Source organism: Myodes glareolus, chromosome 6, assembly GCF_982192425.1.
Source record: "Myodes glareolus chromosome 6, mMyoGla1.1, whole genome shotgun sequence".
Classification (NCBI taxonomy): Eukaryota; Metazoa; Chordata; class Mammalia; order Rodentia; family Cricetidae; genus Myodes; species Myodes glareolus.
The window spans coordinates 10699907-10720192 of NC_142031.1; the positions used below are offsets into that span (position 1 = coordinate 10699907).

A 20286-nucleotide genomic window follows, 5' to 3' on the forward strand; every position below is an offset into this window, starting at 1 on the left:
TTGCATTGGCGCCTGCCCATCTCGTCCACTCTGGATGAAAATCCTCAGCACTTTCTGGATATAACTCCTCAGCACTCCCTGGGTAGGACTTCACAGCACTCTCTGGATAGAGCTCCTCAGCCCTCTCTGGGAAGAGCTCCTCAGCTGTGCAACAGGGCTAGCTGGTCTTCCTAGGACCCAGGAGGCAAAGGGCCTGCAGCAGTTGGGGGAGGGAGAGGTCCCTTGGAACACCGAAGACCCTGTTGCAGAAGCTGGGGGGGGGGGGGGCTGTGCTCTCTTCCTGGACAGGCAGGCTGTCCAGGCGAGCACCCACTCACCTCTCTGGGAAGAACTCCTCAGCACTGCAACAGGGCTAGCTGGTCTTCCCAGGACCCAGGAGACAAAAAGTCTCATATTAAGGTATATTTTAAATTATATATTTCATTTTTAAATAAGCTGCACAAATATGATACTCTAAACAAGAGCAGAAATAAATATAATAAAATTTACCTTAAATTTGTATCAATAAAGCAAGATCCATACCAATGCAAAGTATTCATCTCGATATCATATCCCCTTTAAATGTAAACAAATATTTAGGGAATTAGGGTGTGGTTTTCTCCAAATTTCATCCTGCCTGCTTTTTGTTTGGCAAAGTAATTTTGATGGTTTATGGAGACCTATGAGAATGTCTGGGTCCATCAAACCACATTATTCTGGAAGGACTCCACAGGTTCTCATCCTCTGTGAAAACAAAAACAGAACCTCTTTTCCAAAGCAATATATCTTTAGACCAAAATTTTGAAGCCAAAATATCTTTAAAATATATATGTTAGCTTGGCATAGCAGCTCATACAATGAAATGTCTCTGTACTTAGCTCATTCACAATCAAAAATTCAAATAAAATACAATAATATGCATAATCTGTACTCTCTGTGTATATTCCATTTTTATGTGCCTTATTTTTCTTACATTATTACTTTTTTCCAGAAGTTTACTATTTATTTTATTATCCTTACTCCTTTGATCTATGACTGTACTCTTATATATTATAATCGTCTATACTCTTTCCTCTCTCTCTCTCTCTCTCTCTCTCTCTCTCTCTCTCGCTCTCCCTCTTTCTTGCCTACATACACTTATCCAATGATTTCACATATTTAGAGGTGTTTTGTTTTCTGGATTTGTCTTTATTGCATAACTGTAATAATATCCTGATGGATCACATTATAAAATGCTATGTAGCATGCCAATGAATAAGGATGTTTTGCCTTTAACTCTTCCCAGTCCACCATGGTGGAGGTCTGTTTAGCATGACTCATAGCCCTATTTTCAGGCATACAAAGGGTCGATGTTGCCATTAAGCAAGTAGCAGTCTGATCACAAACCTCATTTAAATGTTCCATAGCTGGAACTCCCAAAAGAGTCACAGCCGCTTGTACTGGTGAAAGAGGAAGCCTACTTCTAAAGAAGCCATGGAGGCTTCCCTGCAACTGCTGAGTCAGGGAGATCTCTCTTAGAGTAACCACGGTGCTACTGCCTGCTGGAAACAAACAGAGCTCATCTAAAAAAATGTGACTAGAAGAATCCGTTTTATATTTTGTGTCTAGAACTCCTTTCAAAAGCATGCTCATGTTTTATATGAATGTAGTCAGCCTAATGTTGGGCGTCAATCTGTAGAAGGAGACTGCTCATTCATTTCCTGGATGCTAAGAACAGAAATAGTCACACAGAAACTGTATTATTTGCAATACCATTTGGCCCATAGCTTAGGCATATTTCTAGCTAACACTTCCATCTTAAATTAACCCATTTCTACTATTTTATATTTTACCACGAGTTTCATGATTTTACTGGTAAAGTTCTTGGACATCTGCCTCCTTCAGCAGATACATGGTGTCTCTATGACTCTGTCTTCTTTTCTTCTCTATCTCTGCTTGGAATTTACTCCTTGATCTATTCTGCACTGTCACAGGCCCAAGCAGCCTTTTTATTAACCAATGGTAATAAAATGTATTCACAACAAATAGAGAAAAAAATCCCACATCACCATAGAAGGTTGAAAAATCCCTTAAATGTATCTCCTGCATTTAAGATTTTTCTGCTGAAAATCCTCTCTTTGTGTCTGCATTCTACTTTTAAAAGAGATTATTTGGTCTTTTGAAGTTTAGCTTCTTGACTATTTATATATTTTATAGGTTATCCTTCTGTTTCATGTGGGGTTGGTAAAGATCTTTCCTATTCTGTACACTGCAATTTTGTCTTATTGATAGTAAGTATCCTTAGCTTACAGAAGCTTTTCAGTTTCAAGAGGTCCCATTTGTTAATTGGTGATCTCAATGTCTGTGCTACTAGTGTTATAAAAAGAAATAGTGTCCTGTGCCACGTGTTCAAGGCTACATCCCACTTTCTCTTCTATCAGCTTCAGTGTAATTGAATTAATGCTGAGGTCTTTGATTGACCTGGACTTGAGTTTTCTACAGTGAAATAGATACATATCTATTTACATTTTTCTATGTGTCAAAATCTAGTTATAGCAGTGATACTTATTGATGATGCTTTCTATTATGCTGTATGATTTAGGCTTCTTTGTCAAAAATCAGGTATTTATGGGTGTGTAGATTCATGTCATGGTTTTTGATTCAATTCCATTTATCCACATTTCTGTTTTTATGCTAATATCAAATAGTTGATACTATATTTCTAAAGTAGATTTTGAAATCAGGGATGGTCACACCTCCAGAAGCTCCTTTAGCTTTCCTGGGTCTGTTGTTCCATATGAATTCTAGTATTGTTTTTCTAAAATCTGTGAAGAATTTTGTTGGGAATTTTGATGGAGATTGAATTGATTCTATAGATTCCTCTTTCTAAAATTTCCAATATAACTATGTTAATCCAACCAATCCATTAACATGGGAGATCTTTCAATTTTTTTCTCATTCTGCCCCCAGATACTTTATATTCTTTGTGGCTATTGTAAAGGGTCTGTCTTCTCTGTTCATTTATCAGCCCACTTACCATTTGTATAAAGAGAGACTACTAATTTTTTTTTAGTTAGCCTTGCATTCAGTCATATTACTTAAGGCCTCATCAGATGGAGGAATTCCATGATAAAAATTTTTTGTGGTCACTTGTGTATACCAACATATCATCTTCAAATAGAAAAATTTGACTTCTTCCTTTCCAATTTTTATCCCTTTGATCTCCTTGTCTTGTCTTATTGCCATAGCTAGAACCTCAAGGATTATATTGAAGAGATGTAGAAAGAGTGGAGAGTATTGTCTTGTTCCTTATTTTGGTGATATCACTTTGAGATTCTCTTCTTTTAATTTGATGTTGGCTTTAGCTTCATTTTAATGCATTTTTAATATTTAGGTATGTTCCTTGTATCCCTGATTGTTGTGTGCTCATGTTCCTTGTAAAGATTTGCTATTTGCATTGGTTTAATAAAATACTGATTGACCAGTAGCCAGGCTGTATATATAGGCAGGCCTACTAGACAAGGAGAATTCTGGGAAGAGGAAAGGCTCAGTCTCTCGTTACCAGTCACAAGCGGAAGAAGCAAGATGAGAATGCCTCACTGAGTGAGGCACCAAGCCACATGGATAAACATAGACAAGAATTATGGATTAATTTAAGTTGTAAGAGCCACTTAATAATAAACATGAGTTACTACGCCAACCAATTTATATTCATATAAGCCTCTGTGTGTTTTAAATCCCTGTGGAACCAGGAAGGACAGAAACATATCTACACCTGATCTCTCCAGATCATGTATCATGACAGAGTATTGAATTTCATTACAGGGCTTTTTTAGTATCTAACGAGGTGATAATGTGGTTTTTTTCTTTACATCTGTTTGTATGGTAGATTACTTTGACAAATTTTCATATGGATTTTTTTTTGGGTTTTTTGAGACAGGGTTTCTCTGTGGCTTAGGAGCCTGTCCTGGAACTAGCTCTTGTAGACCAGGCTGGTCTCAAACTCACAAAGATCTGCCTGTCTCTGCTTCCCAAGTGCTGGGATTAAAGGCGTGCACCACCACTGCTCGACTCAGAGTTTCATATGTTGAACCACCTCTACATCTCTGGAATGAAGGCTACTTGATCACAGTGGATGAGTTTTTGCGTGTTCTTGGACTCATTTTGCCAGTAATTTTTTAAGTATTTTTGCATCAGTATTGACAAGGAAGCATGATCTCTAATTTAATATCTTTGTTGCCTCTTTCTTTGGTTGGTTATGAGGGTAACTATGGCAAAAAAAAAAGAATTTGCAAAAGTCCTTCTGTTTGTATTGTGCATAACAATTTAAAGAATATTTGTATTAGCTCTTTGGTGAGTTTCTTAAAGAATTGTGCATAGAAATCATCTGTCCTTGGGGTGTTTTGTTATGGGAGATTTATAATGTCTGTTGCTATTTTCTTACGGTCTTGATTTAATTTTGGTATGTGGTACCTATCAACTAAGGTTTTTTATTTCTTTTAGATTTTCCTTTATTTTGCAATAAAGGTTTTTGAAGTATAATCTAATGATTCTCCATTTTCATTTCTGACTTTGTTAATGTAGATATTCTATCTCTACCTTTTGGTTGGTATGGATTAGGGTTTGTCTATCTTGTGGATTTTCTCAAAGAAAATACTCTTTGTTTCATGGATTCTTTATATGGTTCTCTTTGTTTCAATTTTATTGATTTCAGCCCCACATTTGATTATTTTCTGTCATCTACTCCTTCTGCTTGAGTTTGCTTCATTTTGTTTTATAATTTTCAGGTGTACTATTAATTTAATAGTGTAGGATTATTTTAAGTTTTTATGTAGCCACTAAGTGCTCTGAGGTTTCCTCTTAGCACTGCATTCTTAGTGTTCCATAAGTTTGAGTATGTTGTGGATTCATTTTCATTGAATTCTAGAAAGTCTTTAACTTTTTTATTTCTTCCTTGACCCAGCAGTGGTTCAGTTGAGAGTAGTTCAATTTCCATGTGTCTACATATATTTTTCAGTTTGTGTGTCTGTTGAATTCTCACTTTACCCCACAGTGGTATGATATAATACAAGGTTTATTCCACTTTCTTTGTAGCTGTTGAGATTTTATCACAACCAACAATGTGTAAATTTTAGAAAAGATTTCATGGGGTTCTGAGAAGGATATTCTTTTGTGTTTTGGTGAAATATTTCATAGTAGTTTACTAAGTTATTTAGAGTCAAAACATCTGTTAGTTCCCTTCTTTCCCTGTTAAGATTCTGTGTGACAGTCCATTGGTGAGAATGGGGTGTTTAGGTCTTCTAATATTAACATGTGGGATGTGATGTGTGATTTAAGATTTAAGAATGTTTCTTTTTCAAATATCTGTGCCCTAGTATTTAGGGGATAGATGTTCAGATTTGACACTTCATCATGATAGATTTTTCCTGTGATTAAATATGAAATGTTCTTCTTCATATCTTTTGATTAATTTTAGTTTGAATTCTATTTTGTTAGATATTAGGATATTTATATCAGCTTGCTTCTCACATCCATTTAATTGGAAAAACTTTCCCTAACCCTTTACATCAAGGTAATGTCTATCTTTGGAGTTTAGGTGTGTTTCATGAATGGAGCAAAAGGATGGATCCTACTTTTAAATCCGTTCTCTTAGCCTGTTTCTTTTTATTGTCAATTTGAGTCCATTGATATTAAAAGATGTTGATGACCAGTGCTTATTAATTCTTGCTTTATTTTGGCTTTGGTGGTGGCAGTAGTGGAGGTAGAGTGTGTATTTCCCTTCTTTGAGCTTTATTAATTGTGAGATATATATTGCCTGTGTTTTCTTGTAGCTAACTTTCATGGGTTGGAGTTTCTCTTCTAGCACTTTCTGAAGTGTTGGAGTTGTAAATAGGTATTATTTAAATCTGGTTTTCTTAAGAAATATCTTGCTTTCTTCATCTTTGGAGATTGAAATTTTTCCTGGGTTTAACTGTTTGGGCTGGAATTTGTGGTCTATTAATTTCCATTAAACATCTGTTTAGGACCTCTGGCTTTTAGGGCTTCTATTGAGAAGTCAGGTGTAATTCTGATTGATCTGTATTCATATATTTCTTGGCCTTTTTTATTTCCATTGTTTAAAATTCCTTCTTTATTTTGTGTACTGTTTGGTTATTATGTGGTTAGGGGACTTTCTTGGTCTAGTTCATTTCATGTTCTGTAAGCTTCTTGTACTTTTATGGTCATGCCCATGTTTAGTTTGGGAATGTTTTCTCCTATAATTTTATTCTCCATATTTCTATGAATATGTTTCTCTGTCTTTGAGCTGTGATTCTTCTCCTTCTTCTTAGGGCTGATCTTTTCATGTTGTCTCTGATTTCCTGGATATTTTGTGTTAGGAATTTATTGGATTTTACATTTTCTTTGACTTCTGAATCCATTTCTTCTATTGGGTCTTTAAGTCTGTGATTCTCTTCTATTCCTTGTATGCTGTAGGTGATTATTAAATCAGTAGTTTCTGTTCACTTATCCAGATTTTCCATTTCCTGAATTCCCTTTCTCTGTATTTTCTTTATTGTTTCTATTTCAATTTTAAAGTCTTGAATGGTTTCCTTCACCTGTTTATTTGCTTTTTTCTTTATTTTTGTCTCTTTTAGAATTTATTGACTTCTCCTAATTTTTTGTTTGTCTTTTCTTCAAATTCTAAAGGGAATTTTCATTTTCTCTTTGAGAGCCTTTATCAACTTCATAGTGTTATATTAAGGCTGTTTTCTAGTGTTTCAGCTGTACTGACATTTTCAGGTCTTAATGTTGTAGGATCACCAGTGATCCAATATTGCTTTTTTAGTTGTTGAATGAATTCTTGTTCTGGCATTTGCTCATCTCTTCTTCCAACATGTGTGGGTTATGTCTGTGCCTAAATAGTCTGTGCTTCTAACTGGTATAGTTTGTGTCTCTGACTCTTCTTCCAGATGCTGTGGTTTGCATTTGATTCTCTATTGTCTTCTAGATATACAGGACACTACTGGCCATTGAGGAGATGTTCAAATACCTGCTTGTCAACTGATGGGGACTGCACCACAGCAGTGAAACTCCACCAGTGTTAGGGACAGGGTCCAGCTATCTTGCTGATGTTTTTTCCAAATGATATGGCTTTTAGCTGTGCCTATATAATGTTCTGGCCTTGCAGAGGAGGGCTGACCACAAGGAGGATGTTCAGGGATGTGGGGTTTTGTGGTGGAGTGGGTCTTGGAAGGACAGAATCTAATGTGTAGCAGTAGTTTTGGTGCAGCCTGGGGTCTGGTCTCTCATCTGCTTTTCAACTGGTAGGGAGGCACCAAAGCAGTGGAGTTCCACCAGTGGTTAGAGCATTGCCAAGGTGCCTTGCTGGTGCTGGAATGGGATTTGGAGAAGCATGATATATGCCTGGAGTTTTAATTAGGCTCTGAATTTTGAGATGGTCCAACTTGGAGACTGGTCACTTACCTGTTTATTTTTGATGGGTGTGGTTTGCAAATAGGTTGATGTAGACTGTTGTTGACATAGGTTTTGTGTCATGCCTGATCCCACAGCTGTTCGGTCCCAAAGAGGCACACAGAAATATACCTGAATTATAAACTGATTAGCCTAATAACTCAGAATGTCTTATTAGCTAATTCTTCCAAATTATATTAACCCATACTTCTTATTTGTGTTAGCCACATGGCTTCTTACCATTTATAAGTGAGATATTCTCCCTGTGCACCCTCTGCTGGGTGATGACTACAGACTGAGCATATCCTCCTGCCAGAATTCTCCTATTTTGGTCACCCTGCTTATACTTCCTGTCTGGCGATTGGCCAATCAACATTTTATTAAACCAATAGAAGACACGAGTCTTTACAGGGTACGACACTATTGTCCCACAGCAGACCACTGGCATTAAGAGAAATGCCTGCATATGGGGAGGATGGTCAGGTGCTTAGGGTTTGGTAATGAAGTGTGTCTTGGAGGGAAAGGACTCAGTGTGTGGCAGGAGTGGTGATGTAGCCTGGAGGCAGGTCTCTCACCTGCTTGTCAGGTCTTGAGGACTGCCAGGTTTCTGCTTCGTTGAATAATACTCAGGGGAGCAACAACAATACTGTCAATGATGACAAAACCAAGGCATATTTAATTAATTGCTTTACATTTTCAAACATCAAAATTATCTTTATCTAGCTTTCATTCCTAATTTTCCCCTCTAACTTACCCCATAAAAACTATATTACCCCCATATTCATGAGCTCTTTTAGTAGGTTACTTGTACACACATAAAACTTAAGGATTCTGAAGGGACTCTAGCCAGTCCAAGCGTGGCAAACATGTTCCTAGCAAACCCTGTCCTTCTCTTGCCTTGATATAAACCATTAGATTACTAAGGTGTCTTGACTATAATTTGCCACCATAAGTTCATGGGGAGTGGTCTTCTTAGGAGAATTGGCCTTGTTGGAAATGGTGTCATCTTGTTGCCTGAAGAAGGCCCATGTGGAGAGAGTTTGAGGTCTCATATATTCAAACCACATGCAGTATCTGTTTACTTCCTGTTGACTATGGTTCAAAAAATATGAATTCAAATCTCCTTCTAGAGCACCAGGTACAACTGCATTCAACCACATCCCACCATAATGATAATGAATTGAACATCTTAGTTATAAGATACTCAATTAGATGATTTGCATTGAAAAGTTGCCATGGCTATCATTTCTCTTCAAAGCAGTATAAGACCTAAGACCATGACATTGCTAAAGCTAGCCACTGAGTTCCATTGCCTTATTCAGTCACATCGCTCTCCTGAGATGGATTATCATTGTCCAGCTATCAATGAATGAAGTCAAACTAGCAAAAATTACCTTGTGACCATCCCAGTTTAACTAATAATAAAATTAAACACTTCATCATAAAATGGGGTAACCCTTTTACATTTATAAATTGCCATTTTAATACACTTTGTGTCTGTTTCTATTCTGTCAATAGGAAGATCTCAACCCTCCCTGCACAATTGCACAAATATCCCGTGCTCCTCTCCTTTGTTCCTTTCTCTTCTCCCACATCCTCTATCTCCTAAATTTCTTCTAGAAATGTCTGTGCTTTCCTTGAAACATAAAATATGACATCATTAACAAGCATTTATTAGACAATATAATGGTTGTCTGGTTTCATTCCACTAAGAGCAATGAATGCATACTATGGAATGGAAGCATTCCAACGCAGCAATATCTTTCAACTACCTCCTGGGGAAAGGTGCAGTCATTGCAATGTTTCTCAACAAGCATATTTAAAATTTCCAGTCAAGAAAATTCTCAAGCTGCACTAATCATACCCTTTTTCTCCATCAGATGTGGATCAGTGTGTAAAGTGTCCAGAGGACCAGTATGCCAATGCAGAACAGATCCATTGCATTGACAAAACTGTGAGCTTTTTGAGCTATGAAGACCCCTTGGGGATGGCTCTGACCTTGATAGCATTGGGCTTCTCTGCACTCACATCTGTGGTTCTTGGGGTCTTCATGAAGAACCATGACACACCACTTGTGAAGGCCAATAACCGGAATCTCAGCTACACCTTGCTCGTCTCACTCATTTTTTGTTTTCTTTGTCCCTTTCTTTTTATTGGCTATCCAAACACAGCTATGTGCATCCTGCAGCAAATCACATTTGGAGTGGTATTCACTGTGGCTGTTTCCACTGTGTTGGCCAAAACAGTTACTGTCCTTATGGCTTTCAAAGTCACAACACCTGGAAGAAGGATGAGATACTATCTGATTTCAGGGGCACCCAACTTCATCATTGCCATCTGCACCCTCATCCAAATTATCCTCTGTGCAATTTGGCTGGGAGTTGCTCCTCCATCAATTGACCTCGATGACAAGAATTACCATGGCCACATAATTGTTGTGTGTGACAAGGGCTCAATTACTGCATTCTACTGTGTCTTGGGATACCATTGCTCCCTTGCATTAGGGAGCTTCATTGTGGCTTTTTTGGCCAGGAATCTCCCTGACACATTCAATGAAGCCAAGTTTTTGACATTCAGCATGCTGGTGTTCTGCAGTGTCTGGGTCACCTTTCTTCCTGTCTACCATAGCACCAAGGGCAAGGTCATGGTGGCTGTGGAGGTCTTCTCCATCTTGGCCTCCAGTGCAGGCTTGCTGGGCTGTATCTTTATCCCCAAGTGCTACATAATTTTGTTAAGACCAGAGAGAAATTCTATTCAAAAGTTAAATAAGAAAACATCTTACTGAAGTACCGTTTCTGAAGTTAAAAGTGACAGCTGTAGTTTTGGTTCAAAACCACCTGTTATGATGCATTGAGAGATGTATTCATGAACTAGTGACTTTCACTGTTTCTTCTAATAAGGATGCCTAGAAGTGACATATACACTACTTTTATGTACCTTGTAAACTTCTCTTGTAAACTTCTACTCAACCAATTAAGTTCAACTCCTGGCTATTGGACATTACTGCCAAGTCAATACTTTTTCTTTCTCTAATATACAATAAGGTTTGAAATAAACTCATAATCCTTTAATTGATATCAGAGTGAATGTGTGACATTGTCAGCCATTGAGTGCTGAGATTAAAGACTCAAATGCTCCATCACTACACTTTCTCCCAAGTAATAGAGGTAATGCTCCTATTTCCCTTTAGAAAAGTGCAGGTCTCCAAGAGACAACCAGCACACAGAGAAAATTATAGAGTGAGACAAGGAAATAGGACATCTCATTAAGTGTTTCTCAGTCATTTGAAATTTTCCTTTAGAGGATTCTAAGTTTATTTCTTGGCCAAATTTTATAATTGTATTATTTGTTTCTTGATACATAGTCTCTTGGTTTCTTCATATTGTTTTGGATATTTTTCCTCTGTCACATTTGCAGTTGGGAAAAACAATTTCTCATTCTTTAGTCTGCCTTATTGCAGCTTTTCCATATTGTGAGTCTCTATTTATTAATTGTCAGTCTTAGTCTGTACACTTCCAATATTCTTTTCAGAAATTTTTCTCCCAGTCCAATGATTTTGAGAATCTTTTCCACTTTTATACTACTATGATAAGTGTATCTGGGTTTTTTTATTCAACGTAATAAACAGGCAGCTTGCTTTATTCTTGGAATGTAGGTGGGGAACAGGGATTTCCTGTAGCCTCCCTGTGTGAGCTTCTCCAAGACTGAGAAACCATACAAGTGGCACATTTTGAAAGTTGCATCACTGAAAGAGAGTCTAGGCATCTCTCACCAAGCCCATCTTCCTTTCTCACTGGGTCCAGGCCTCCCAACTCCTACCAGATCTCTAGGTGAGGTCTACCCTGCTGCCCATTGGGTTTGGCTTCACAAAACCCTGAACATCTAAGCTCCTTGCTCATGTCACTAAAAGTGTCTCTGCTCCAGGTGGCATAAGCCATGTGTCAACAAATTCTTTTTGGATGGATACTGTGCCCACAATTCCTGTGATTTCAATCTCACTCACTGGGAAAGAGGTGGGCCCATGGGTGCTCCCTGAAAGCCAACTCAGATCCTCCCTGCTATTCCTCAGAGTAGAGACCACCAGGACAGTTGTTTCCTATTATTCCCTATCCTCTTCCTTTCCCTCCCAACCAACCCTCCCTTTTTTCCTCCCCCCAACCTCCTTTCCAGCCAGCATTCAGTGGGCTCCACTTTTATCAGGTAGCCTGAAGGATCTGCCAACCCCCAGAGCAGGTCCACAAAAAAGAAAACAACTATTGGCCAGCACCGAAAATAAGAAAACCTCAAAATTCAGGGTTGCCTTTGTCTACAAGTAACTGCGGCTTCCAGGGGTGGGGAGAAGCCCTGCTCAGCCAGAAGCTGGACATTCTCTTGTGCTTAAGATACTCCACCTCATTTCTCTATGCATGAACTCACCTGTCTTCAAGAACATAACAAGAGCACTGCGTATGTACACAAACATGCAGGCACACACAGGTAGTCTTTATGGGTATGCCCTCTGTTGGCTGTTGACATAGCCTCTTGGGGAGAAGGAAATAGGTGGTGGAAGAGTAGTGTCTGTTCTAGGGCTCTTTCTATTTCCAAAGTCTTGTGCACACATACAAATACATGCATGTGCATGAGCACAGCGTGCAAGCACACACATAGACACACGGTAGATTCTAAGGGAGGATGAGGTTCAGGATCTCTAGGCCTGTACTAGGCTTTTGCTGGAGCAGCTCAGACATTGGTGACATAGAGAAGAAGCTTGTAGATACTTTTTCCATCAGCTGAGTGGGCACTGTCAGCCAGCATCTCTTGGAGGGTGATACTGTCGTCCAGGATCTTCTTGTTTTGCTTCTTCATGGTCTTATTATATTATATGCTCAGAGCAATAATGTTGAACTCAGGCTTGCTGTTGCCATTGTGATGCCCCCTCAGACACTTCAGGCTGCTCTGCATCATGAACTCACGCCTCTTCCATTGTTCCAGTTCTGAGATCAGGTGCTGCTTCCTCTCTTCCTTGGTCCAATAGTGGCCCATCTTCATCTCACTCACTGCATCATCATCAGTGCTCACTCTGCTGCTCTCTTCCCAGATGGTCAGGGCCCTAGCCTTCAGCAGCCAATCTTGCACAGGCCGCTTGGCCACATAACAGGCTCCCCCACTTCACACCTTCACTTTCCATTCCATATGGGGTACTTCAACAGCTGCTACCACCACCCCACCCATCTGAGGACCACTAGCAAAGCTCAAGGAGCCATGGCTCAGATCCTCCAGGGTATGTGGCGGGGTCAACTGCACACAGCTCTGGAAAGGTAAGGACTGCTTTCGGGGCCTACACGCTCCAGAGTAACACCTTTTGTGGTGCTGAGTCAGACATGCTCCTCTGTGTACTGTCTCCGGCCCACCTCCGGATCCGAGGGAGTGATCAGAACTTGGCAGGGCTTCCAGGTGAAGGAGTCCTTTGGGGTGGGTGGTGACAGGAGGACCAGAAAGGGTCAGGATCAAATTGGAATTGCCAGCAGCAGATCTCTTCAGGGGGATCTCGGGCAAAGGCTTCATAAGCAGCCAAGTGCTCCGGCAGCTCTCCCCAGTGTTGTGCTATCCTCGTCTGATCTCTCTGGCAGTTCAAAGATATCAGCTCATGCTTTTTGGGCTCACTGGCTGCCAGGACATAGAGACTCACTTCCTCTAGCAGCCAAGCCTTCATACAGCATTCCCACAACTGCTGCATCTTCTGGGCCCGCAAAACGTTATGGCATTTGAACTCTAGGTGCCGAAGCTTCTCCTCCAGCATGGACATCTCATGGCCTAGTTGCCACTGGAGGCCGGGGAGAAGAAGAAGCCTAGCTGGTTACCATTCTCCAGGTGGCACTTGATCTCCAGCAGCTCCCGTTAGTGTTCATATTCCTCATCAGTGAGTCCAGGCAGGTCAGCCCCTCCCAGTCCTGACCCCTCAACCAGCAGAGAATCCATGATGAAGTGGATGTCCCTGCTCTGCAGGGCTTCCCCTTGCAAGCCAAACTTGAGCTGGCATCCTGGGGTGCTGGTGGTGCTGGGGGGCTCATTCCCCAGCAGGTCCTGTTCTGAGCTTTCTTCATTCCAGATACTCTCATCAGAACGGCCAACCCCGCTGTCCAGCTCCTGGCTCTTGCTCAAGCCTGGGCCCCCATCAGGACCACCCTTGTCATCATTTCCAGTCTGCTGGGAAGGGGGTGACTTCAGCTTCCTGACACAAAGGTCCCCTTCATTCTCAGACCCAATGTCATCTAGAAGTCATCTCTGTCACTGTCTTTCCACGATTTTGCTAGCTGGCTCTCAGGCTGGGCCACAAGCAGGGAGATGTTGATGTTTTCTTCCTGGCTCAGGATGGCCACTGCCTCCTCTTGGTTCTGGACATCCATTCCATTAATCTCTCCAACGGAGATGCCCAGGTCCTCCTCATCATCTGTGCGGTAGCCACCATCAGGCCCAGCTTGTCTTGGTGACTGTTTTTACACCGCTCCACCTCCTGAAGCATCACTTTATACTGCTCCTCCGGTTCCTGGACCACACACATATTAAATCCCATGGTGCTGGTCAGAAGGGAAAAAAGAGGTCAGAAAGAGCAAAGCATCTTTCACTGACAGACGCTTGGGACCACGGGTCCTGGGCCAGAGCTCTGGGACATACCCTACCCTACCACAGGGTGCCAAGCCACCTAGCAGGTTAGGGGAGCATGCTGCCAAGAGGAAGGCAGCTCCACAGCCCTCGCCTGAGCTCTTAGCTGACGAAAGTAAACACAGGCATGCTCCCTTGCACCCAGCCAGGGAAAAATGGCATGTATCTGGTTTTATACTAAGGTCTTTGATAAATCTGGGCTTGAGTTTTGTGCAGGATGATCAGTATGCATCTATTTATTTTCTTCTATATGTAGATATCTGGTAAGGCCAGCACCATTTGTTGAAGATACCATATTTTTTTATTTTATTTTATTTTTTTGTTATTATTAATTTATAAAAATTTCCACTTTCTCCCCTCCTCCCAATACCCTCCCACTCCCCCCACTCCCTCTCCTCCTCCCTTTCCAGTCCTAAGAGCAGTCAGGGTTTACTGCCCTGTGGGAAATTCAAGTTCCTCCCCCTTCCCTCCAGGTCTAGGAAGGTGAGCATCCAAACAGACTAGGATCCCAAAAGGCCAGTACATGCAGATGAAACAAGTCCCAGTGCCATTATCAATGGCTTCTCAGTCAGCCCCCATGTCAACTACATTCAGAGAATCCGGTTTGATCAAATGCTCTTTCAGTTCCAGTCCAGCCAGCCTTGGTGAGCTCTCATTAGATCAGTCCCCTTGTATCAGTGGGTGAATGCCCCCCTCGCAGTCCTGACTTACTTCTTCATGTTCTCCCTCTTTCTGCTCCTCATTTGCACCTTGGGGGCTCAGTCCAGTGCTCCAGTGTGGGTCTCTGTCTCTATCTCCATCCTTCGTCAGATGAAGGTTCCCTCTGATCCTGACTTCCTTGCTCACGTTCTCTCTCCTTCTGCTTTTCATTTGGACCTAGGGAGTTAAGTCCAGTGTTCTAATGTGGGTCTCTGTCTCTATCTCCATCCATCATCGGATGAAGGTTTCCTCTGATTCTTACTTCATTACTCACGGGTTCTCTCTCCTTCTGCTTCTCATTTGGACCTAGGGAGTTAAGTCCTGTGTTCCAATGTGGGTCTCTGTCTCTATCCCCATTCATCGCCAGATGAAGGTTCTATGGTGATATGCAAAAATATTCATCAGTATGGTTATGGGCCAAGGCCAGTTTAGGCACCCACTCCTCTGCTTCCCAGGAAACTATCTGGGGAACTCTCCTTGAACATGGGAACCCCTCTAGAATCAAGTCTCTTGCAAACCCTAAAATGGCTCCCTTAGTTGAGATATATTCTTCCCTGCTCCCATATCCATCTTTCCTCCCTTCCTCCCATCCCATTCCCCCAAGCTATCCCCCATTCTCCCTTTCTCCCTTCCCTCTAACCATCTCCCCTTACTTCCAGCCCCTACCCCCCCCCATGCACCCAAGTTTGCCTGGCAATCTCGTCTACTTCCAATATCCAGGAGGATAACTATATGATTTTCTTCAGGTTCACCTTCTTATTTAACTTCTCTAAGATCACGAATTATAGGCTCAAAGACCTTTAACTATGGCTAGAGTCTACTTATGAGTGAGTACATAACATATTCTTCTTTTCGGGTCTGGGTTACCTCACTCAATAAAGCGTTTTCTATTTCCATCCATTTGCATGCAAAATTCAAGATGTCATTGTTTTTTACCGCTGAGTAAAACTCTAATGTGTATATGTTGCTGCACTTTTGTCTTCTTTTTCAAACCTATGTATCAAAGCTGTGTGAATTTATATCTAGGACTTCAATTCCATTTCATTCTATGACTTGTCTCTTTTTATACCAGTATCATGTTTTTAATACTATAAGATTTTAGGAAACATGATCTCAGGAATGTTGAAACTTCTAAAAATTCTTTTATTGTTCACAATTATTTAAGATATTCTGTTTTTGTCTTTCTTTAATAATATGTAGCTGAATATTCTCCATTAAAGAGTTGTGAAAAATTCAGCTGGAATGGAGCATTCTGATGGTGAAGCTTAGCTCTGTTGTTCCTGTACAAGTTCCTAAATTTTTGCCTTCCTGGTCTCTTTCACTTAGGGTCCTTTTTCTGATTATTTTCTTAATTTACATTTATAGGTCTTTAATTTTCTTCCCCTCTTTGTTTTTGCTTTCCTGGTTTCTTTTTAAGTTATTCATTTTGTCATATACAGAGCATCCTGAATTTAGCATCCTCTCTCCCTATACTCTCCCTGCCCCCCAATAAACATGCCTCCTTTCTCCTCTAGAACATTTGCTTCTCCTTTTCCATTCTTAAAAGAACAGGCCATCCAGAGATAAGAACCAAACACAGCTTAACACATAAAAATAAATCTAGTCACAGACACTCATGTAAAGGCTGGATGCCACAGCACATTAGGGCGAAAGGTATCAAGTTCAGGCGAAAGGGTTCGAGGCATCCATCTCCCACTGTTAGGAATCTCACAAGTACTCCAAGCTAAATAACTGTAGCCTATAAGCATAAAATCTGAAACACATTCATGTAGGCTCGGTTTTTCCCACTTTAGTCTCTGTGAGCACCTATGAACACTTCATACTTGGTACTGGTGTATCGTATTTTTCTGGAGTCCTCGACCTTCTGCCTCCTACAATCATTTTTCCGCTTCTTCTGTAGGGTTTCCAGTGCTCCATTTAATGTTTGGATCAGCTTCATTTTGTTGCCAGAAAAAGCTCCTCTGGTATTAATGGAGCTAGGCACAGAAGTATGAGTATAGCAGAATAATTAGGAATAATTTTATTGATTTCTGGTTCTGTTTTAATAAATTGTTTTATTCCCTAGGAGTCTGTGAAATTCTGCTTCAGGAGTATGTCAAAAATGTATAGCTGGGTCTTGAGGTAGACTGTTTTTGTATTTTTGTTTTGTATTTTGTATCCAAAGTGGCTGGACAAGTTTGCACTCTGACCAGAAGGGAAATAGTGAAATCATTAAGCTTGCAGGCAAATAAATGAAACTAGAAATACTGCTGCAATGATCCTGTGAGCCACAGCATTTTCTGCATCTATCTACAAGGACATTGGCACAAGCATCTTCTCAAGGACAAAGCTCTAGATCATTCTCCTGCTGGCAACAGGAGCACAGAGCTGAGGTGGCAGGAGCTTGGAGCTAGTGCAGTGACCATCCCTGCAGGAGAAAAGGAACAAATGTTTGTGGCTGAGCTGAGACTGTGATTGATGTTCATTGGCCTTGAGTTTGCACACACACTTCAGAGATAGTTGTCCCTAGCAGCTCCAGTGCCCTAGATGCTTGAATGCTATAATATCTAACTCAGATGTGGGAAAAGGGCATGAACTTCACTTCCTTGGTGGGAGGCTTGAGTCTGTTATTTCTGCATCTCAGCCCCCCACATGGTGTCACCTCATTTTTACTGGACATTATATATTCATTCATTTTTGAAAAAAAATATTTTATGTATATGTGTGTATGTTGGTGTGTATGTATGTACAGGTGTCCCCAGAAACCTGAAGGGGCCTTAAAGCGCTGGAGCCGGAGTTGCAGGTGGTTATGAGCTGCCTTATGTGAGTGCTGGGACCTGAACTGAAGTCTTCTGCAAGTGTAGCAAGAACCCTTAGATTATGAGTCATCTTCCAGTTCAAAGTTAAATTTTGTTGTTGTTTTGAAACAGTCTCACAATTTATCTCTTGCTTTCCTGGAACTCACTGTTTGGGTTAAAGCTTTACCTCAACCCCTGACATCCATATATCCAAAGAGTCTGGAATGTGTGGGTAGAAACTTCTACCCCAAACCCCATCCCCTGGAAGTTGCCTCAGTCCAGACTACATCTCCAAGAAAGCCTGCCAAACAATGACCTCCCCCCTAGATGCTCAAGACCACTCCCACAGGGTATTTAAATTGCAACGCAGAGAAAGAACATGTGGCTTCCTCTCTGTGGGCTGGAATGCCACCTGGAAGTGCTGGTATCCATTAAACCTGGGCTTTTTCTAATTCAATTTGATTTGGTCTGATTTGCATAAGTGAAGAGCTTTATCGGGCCAATTTTTCACTCACTGGGTAGCCCATGTTGGCCTTGAACTCAGAAAAATCTGCCTGCCTCTGCCTCCCAAGTAAGTGGTGGGGTTAAAGGCATGTGCCACCATGCTCAGCCCAAATTTATTTGGATACTTTGCTTAATATTTTCACTTTGTCTTAAATCAACCCTTTGAACACTGAATGACTCAAAGAAAAGCCTTAGGCTCACATAGGGACTGTAAAGATATCTACACTAGGGCCCAAAAAGAGCCCTCAGTGGTAGGAACACTTGCTGCTCTTACAGAGTTCCATGCCCAACACCCACATGGTGGCTCATAATCATCTCCAATGCTAGTTGTGGGGAAACCAATGCTTCTGCAGGTACTTGACCCACACATGGTTTATGTTATGCCCAGATCACAGAGTCCCCCAAAACTGACTAGGAGACTGAGTTCTGTGTCTCGAAGCAAAGAACCTTTATTCAAGCCTAAGCTTGGACTCTCGTCTGTCTGAAGCAGCATTTGGGAGCTGAGAGTGCCAAGCCCAGTCAGGGTAGGGATTTTATCATAGTAGAGGTTGAGGTGCCGGGTTTTCCAGGATTCAGGATTCTGATTGGCTGACATTTATCTAGGGGATCTTGGTAAAAGGAGAATAAGTGAGTCCTGGGCTTGAGCACATCTGGTGGTCTTTTCTCATCTAATGGTTGGACTGTCAGGTACTTTCCTTTAGTTGTTGACCCTCCCTGGGTGGTGCTAGCTTATGGCTTTTACTTATTCCTGTGTTGGCTGTCATGGCCGTTGTGTGGCCTGCACCTCATGTGGGGCCACATTGGGCCCCACATTTTTTACATATCCATGCAGGTAAAACACTCATACACATAAAATCAATCAATCAAGGTCATGTGTGTGTACTCTCGCTAATCTTAATAAACTCCTTGACTTTGTTTCATTCTGACTTTTCTTTTTCCTTTTTTTTTTCAAGACAGGGTTTCCTGTGTCCTAGTGCCAGCTGTTCTGGAACTTGCTTTGTAGATAGGGCTGGCCTCATACTCAGAAATATCCATCTGCCTCTGCCTCTCAAGTGCTAGAATTAAAGGCCTGTCCTACTGTGGATCTCCTATTTTGACTTTTCTTAAACTCCCTTTAAGAGTACACATCAATAAACCAGTTTACTAGAGTGCAGGTCACTATTTGGGGCTTCTCAAACTGCTGTAATTTTCTGGCCAGGCTCCCCCAACTGGTGCCCCTTGTGTCCTGTTTGATTTAATTCCTCTGTAATTTCCTTTCACAACATCAAGTAACCCAGACTGCTAAAGAACCTGAGCATTAAGTATAGGAATGAATTGGGCGTTAAGGGTCTTCAGCACAGCATCCTAATATGGTCCTACAGCTTGCATTCTGGGACTGGGCTGGAAGTGCAACACGACAGGAGAGAGTTCCTGTTTCAATAGCCTGCTGGCAGAGAGGAAGGCCCTGTGTCAGCTCAGCAAGATTCCTGGCCAACAAGGGGCACTGATTCTCTAGCAGAAGATTCATCACTGGGGTGAGTTTGCTCTGAACCGTGGCAGAAGCCCGGCAAGGAGGAGCTCAGGCATTCCCCATCCCTCTTGACTCCCTGGTCACTCTGCAGGGGCTAAGCCCTCTCACCTCCTAGCCCATACCACTTTTCACCCAGAAACTCCTTCCTTTATTCCTTCCTTTCTCCTCGGGGCCATAAAATCACTCAGCTCAACTGGTTTGCAGGCTGGGACTGGGCTGGAAGTGCAACCAAGCAGGAGAGAGTTCCTGTGTTTCAATAGCCTGCAGGTGGAAGGTAGGCTTTGTGTCAGCTCAGCAAGATTCCTGGCCAGAAAGGGGCGCTGATCCTCTAGCAGAAGATTCATCAGAGGGGGGAACCTGACCCAGTACCAGAAGATCCATTAGAGAACATTTGAAGGAAGAGGTGGGCAGACGCCAAGGCAGGAGTTCCTCCAACAATCTGAAAAACAACATGAAAACACCAGATCCCAGCGACCCTACAACTAGGGACTTGAACACCCTAATACAGAAGAAGTGAAAAAAAGTGCCAGTATGAAAGCAATAGAGTCCCTTAAACAGGATATGAACAACTCCCTTAAAGAAATGGATGAGAAGTATAGCAAAAAGTTTGAAGAAATGAGTAAATAAATGGAAGAGAATTATAACAAAAAGTCTGAAGAAATGAGTAAATCCGTAAATGACACCCTGGGAAACCAAGAGAAAACAATCAAACAGGTAATGGAAACAGTTCAAGAAATGAAAACT

At 41.4% G+C, this 20286-nt stretch overlaps 1 protein-coding gene and 1 pseudogene across 1 annotated transcript in view; one reads left to right on the forward strand and one right to left on the reverse strand.

Moving 5' to 3' along the window:
* Positions 1-10195, forward strand: part of LOC148121630 (vomeronasal type-2 receptor 116-like) — a 31398-nt gene extending 21203 nt beyond the window's left edge. Inside the window, exon 6 of the mRNA XM_087906756.1 lies at positions 9291-10195. Within this exon, the coding sequence (XP_087762882.1) occupies positions 9291-10195 (905 nt within the window). The remainder of the gene's footprint in view (positions 1-9290) is intronic.
* Positions 10196-12129: 1934 nt separating this feature from the next.
* On the reverse strand, positions 12130-13963 carry LOC146889304 (PDZ domain-containing protein 4 pseudogene; annotated as a pseudogene).
* Between the last annotated feature and the right edge of the window lie 6323 nt (positions 13964-20286).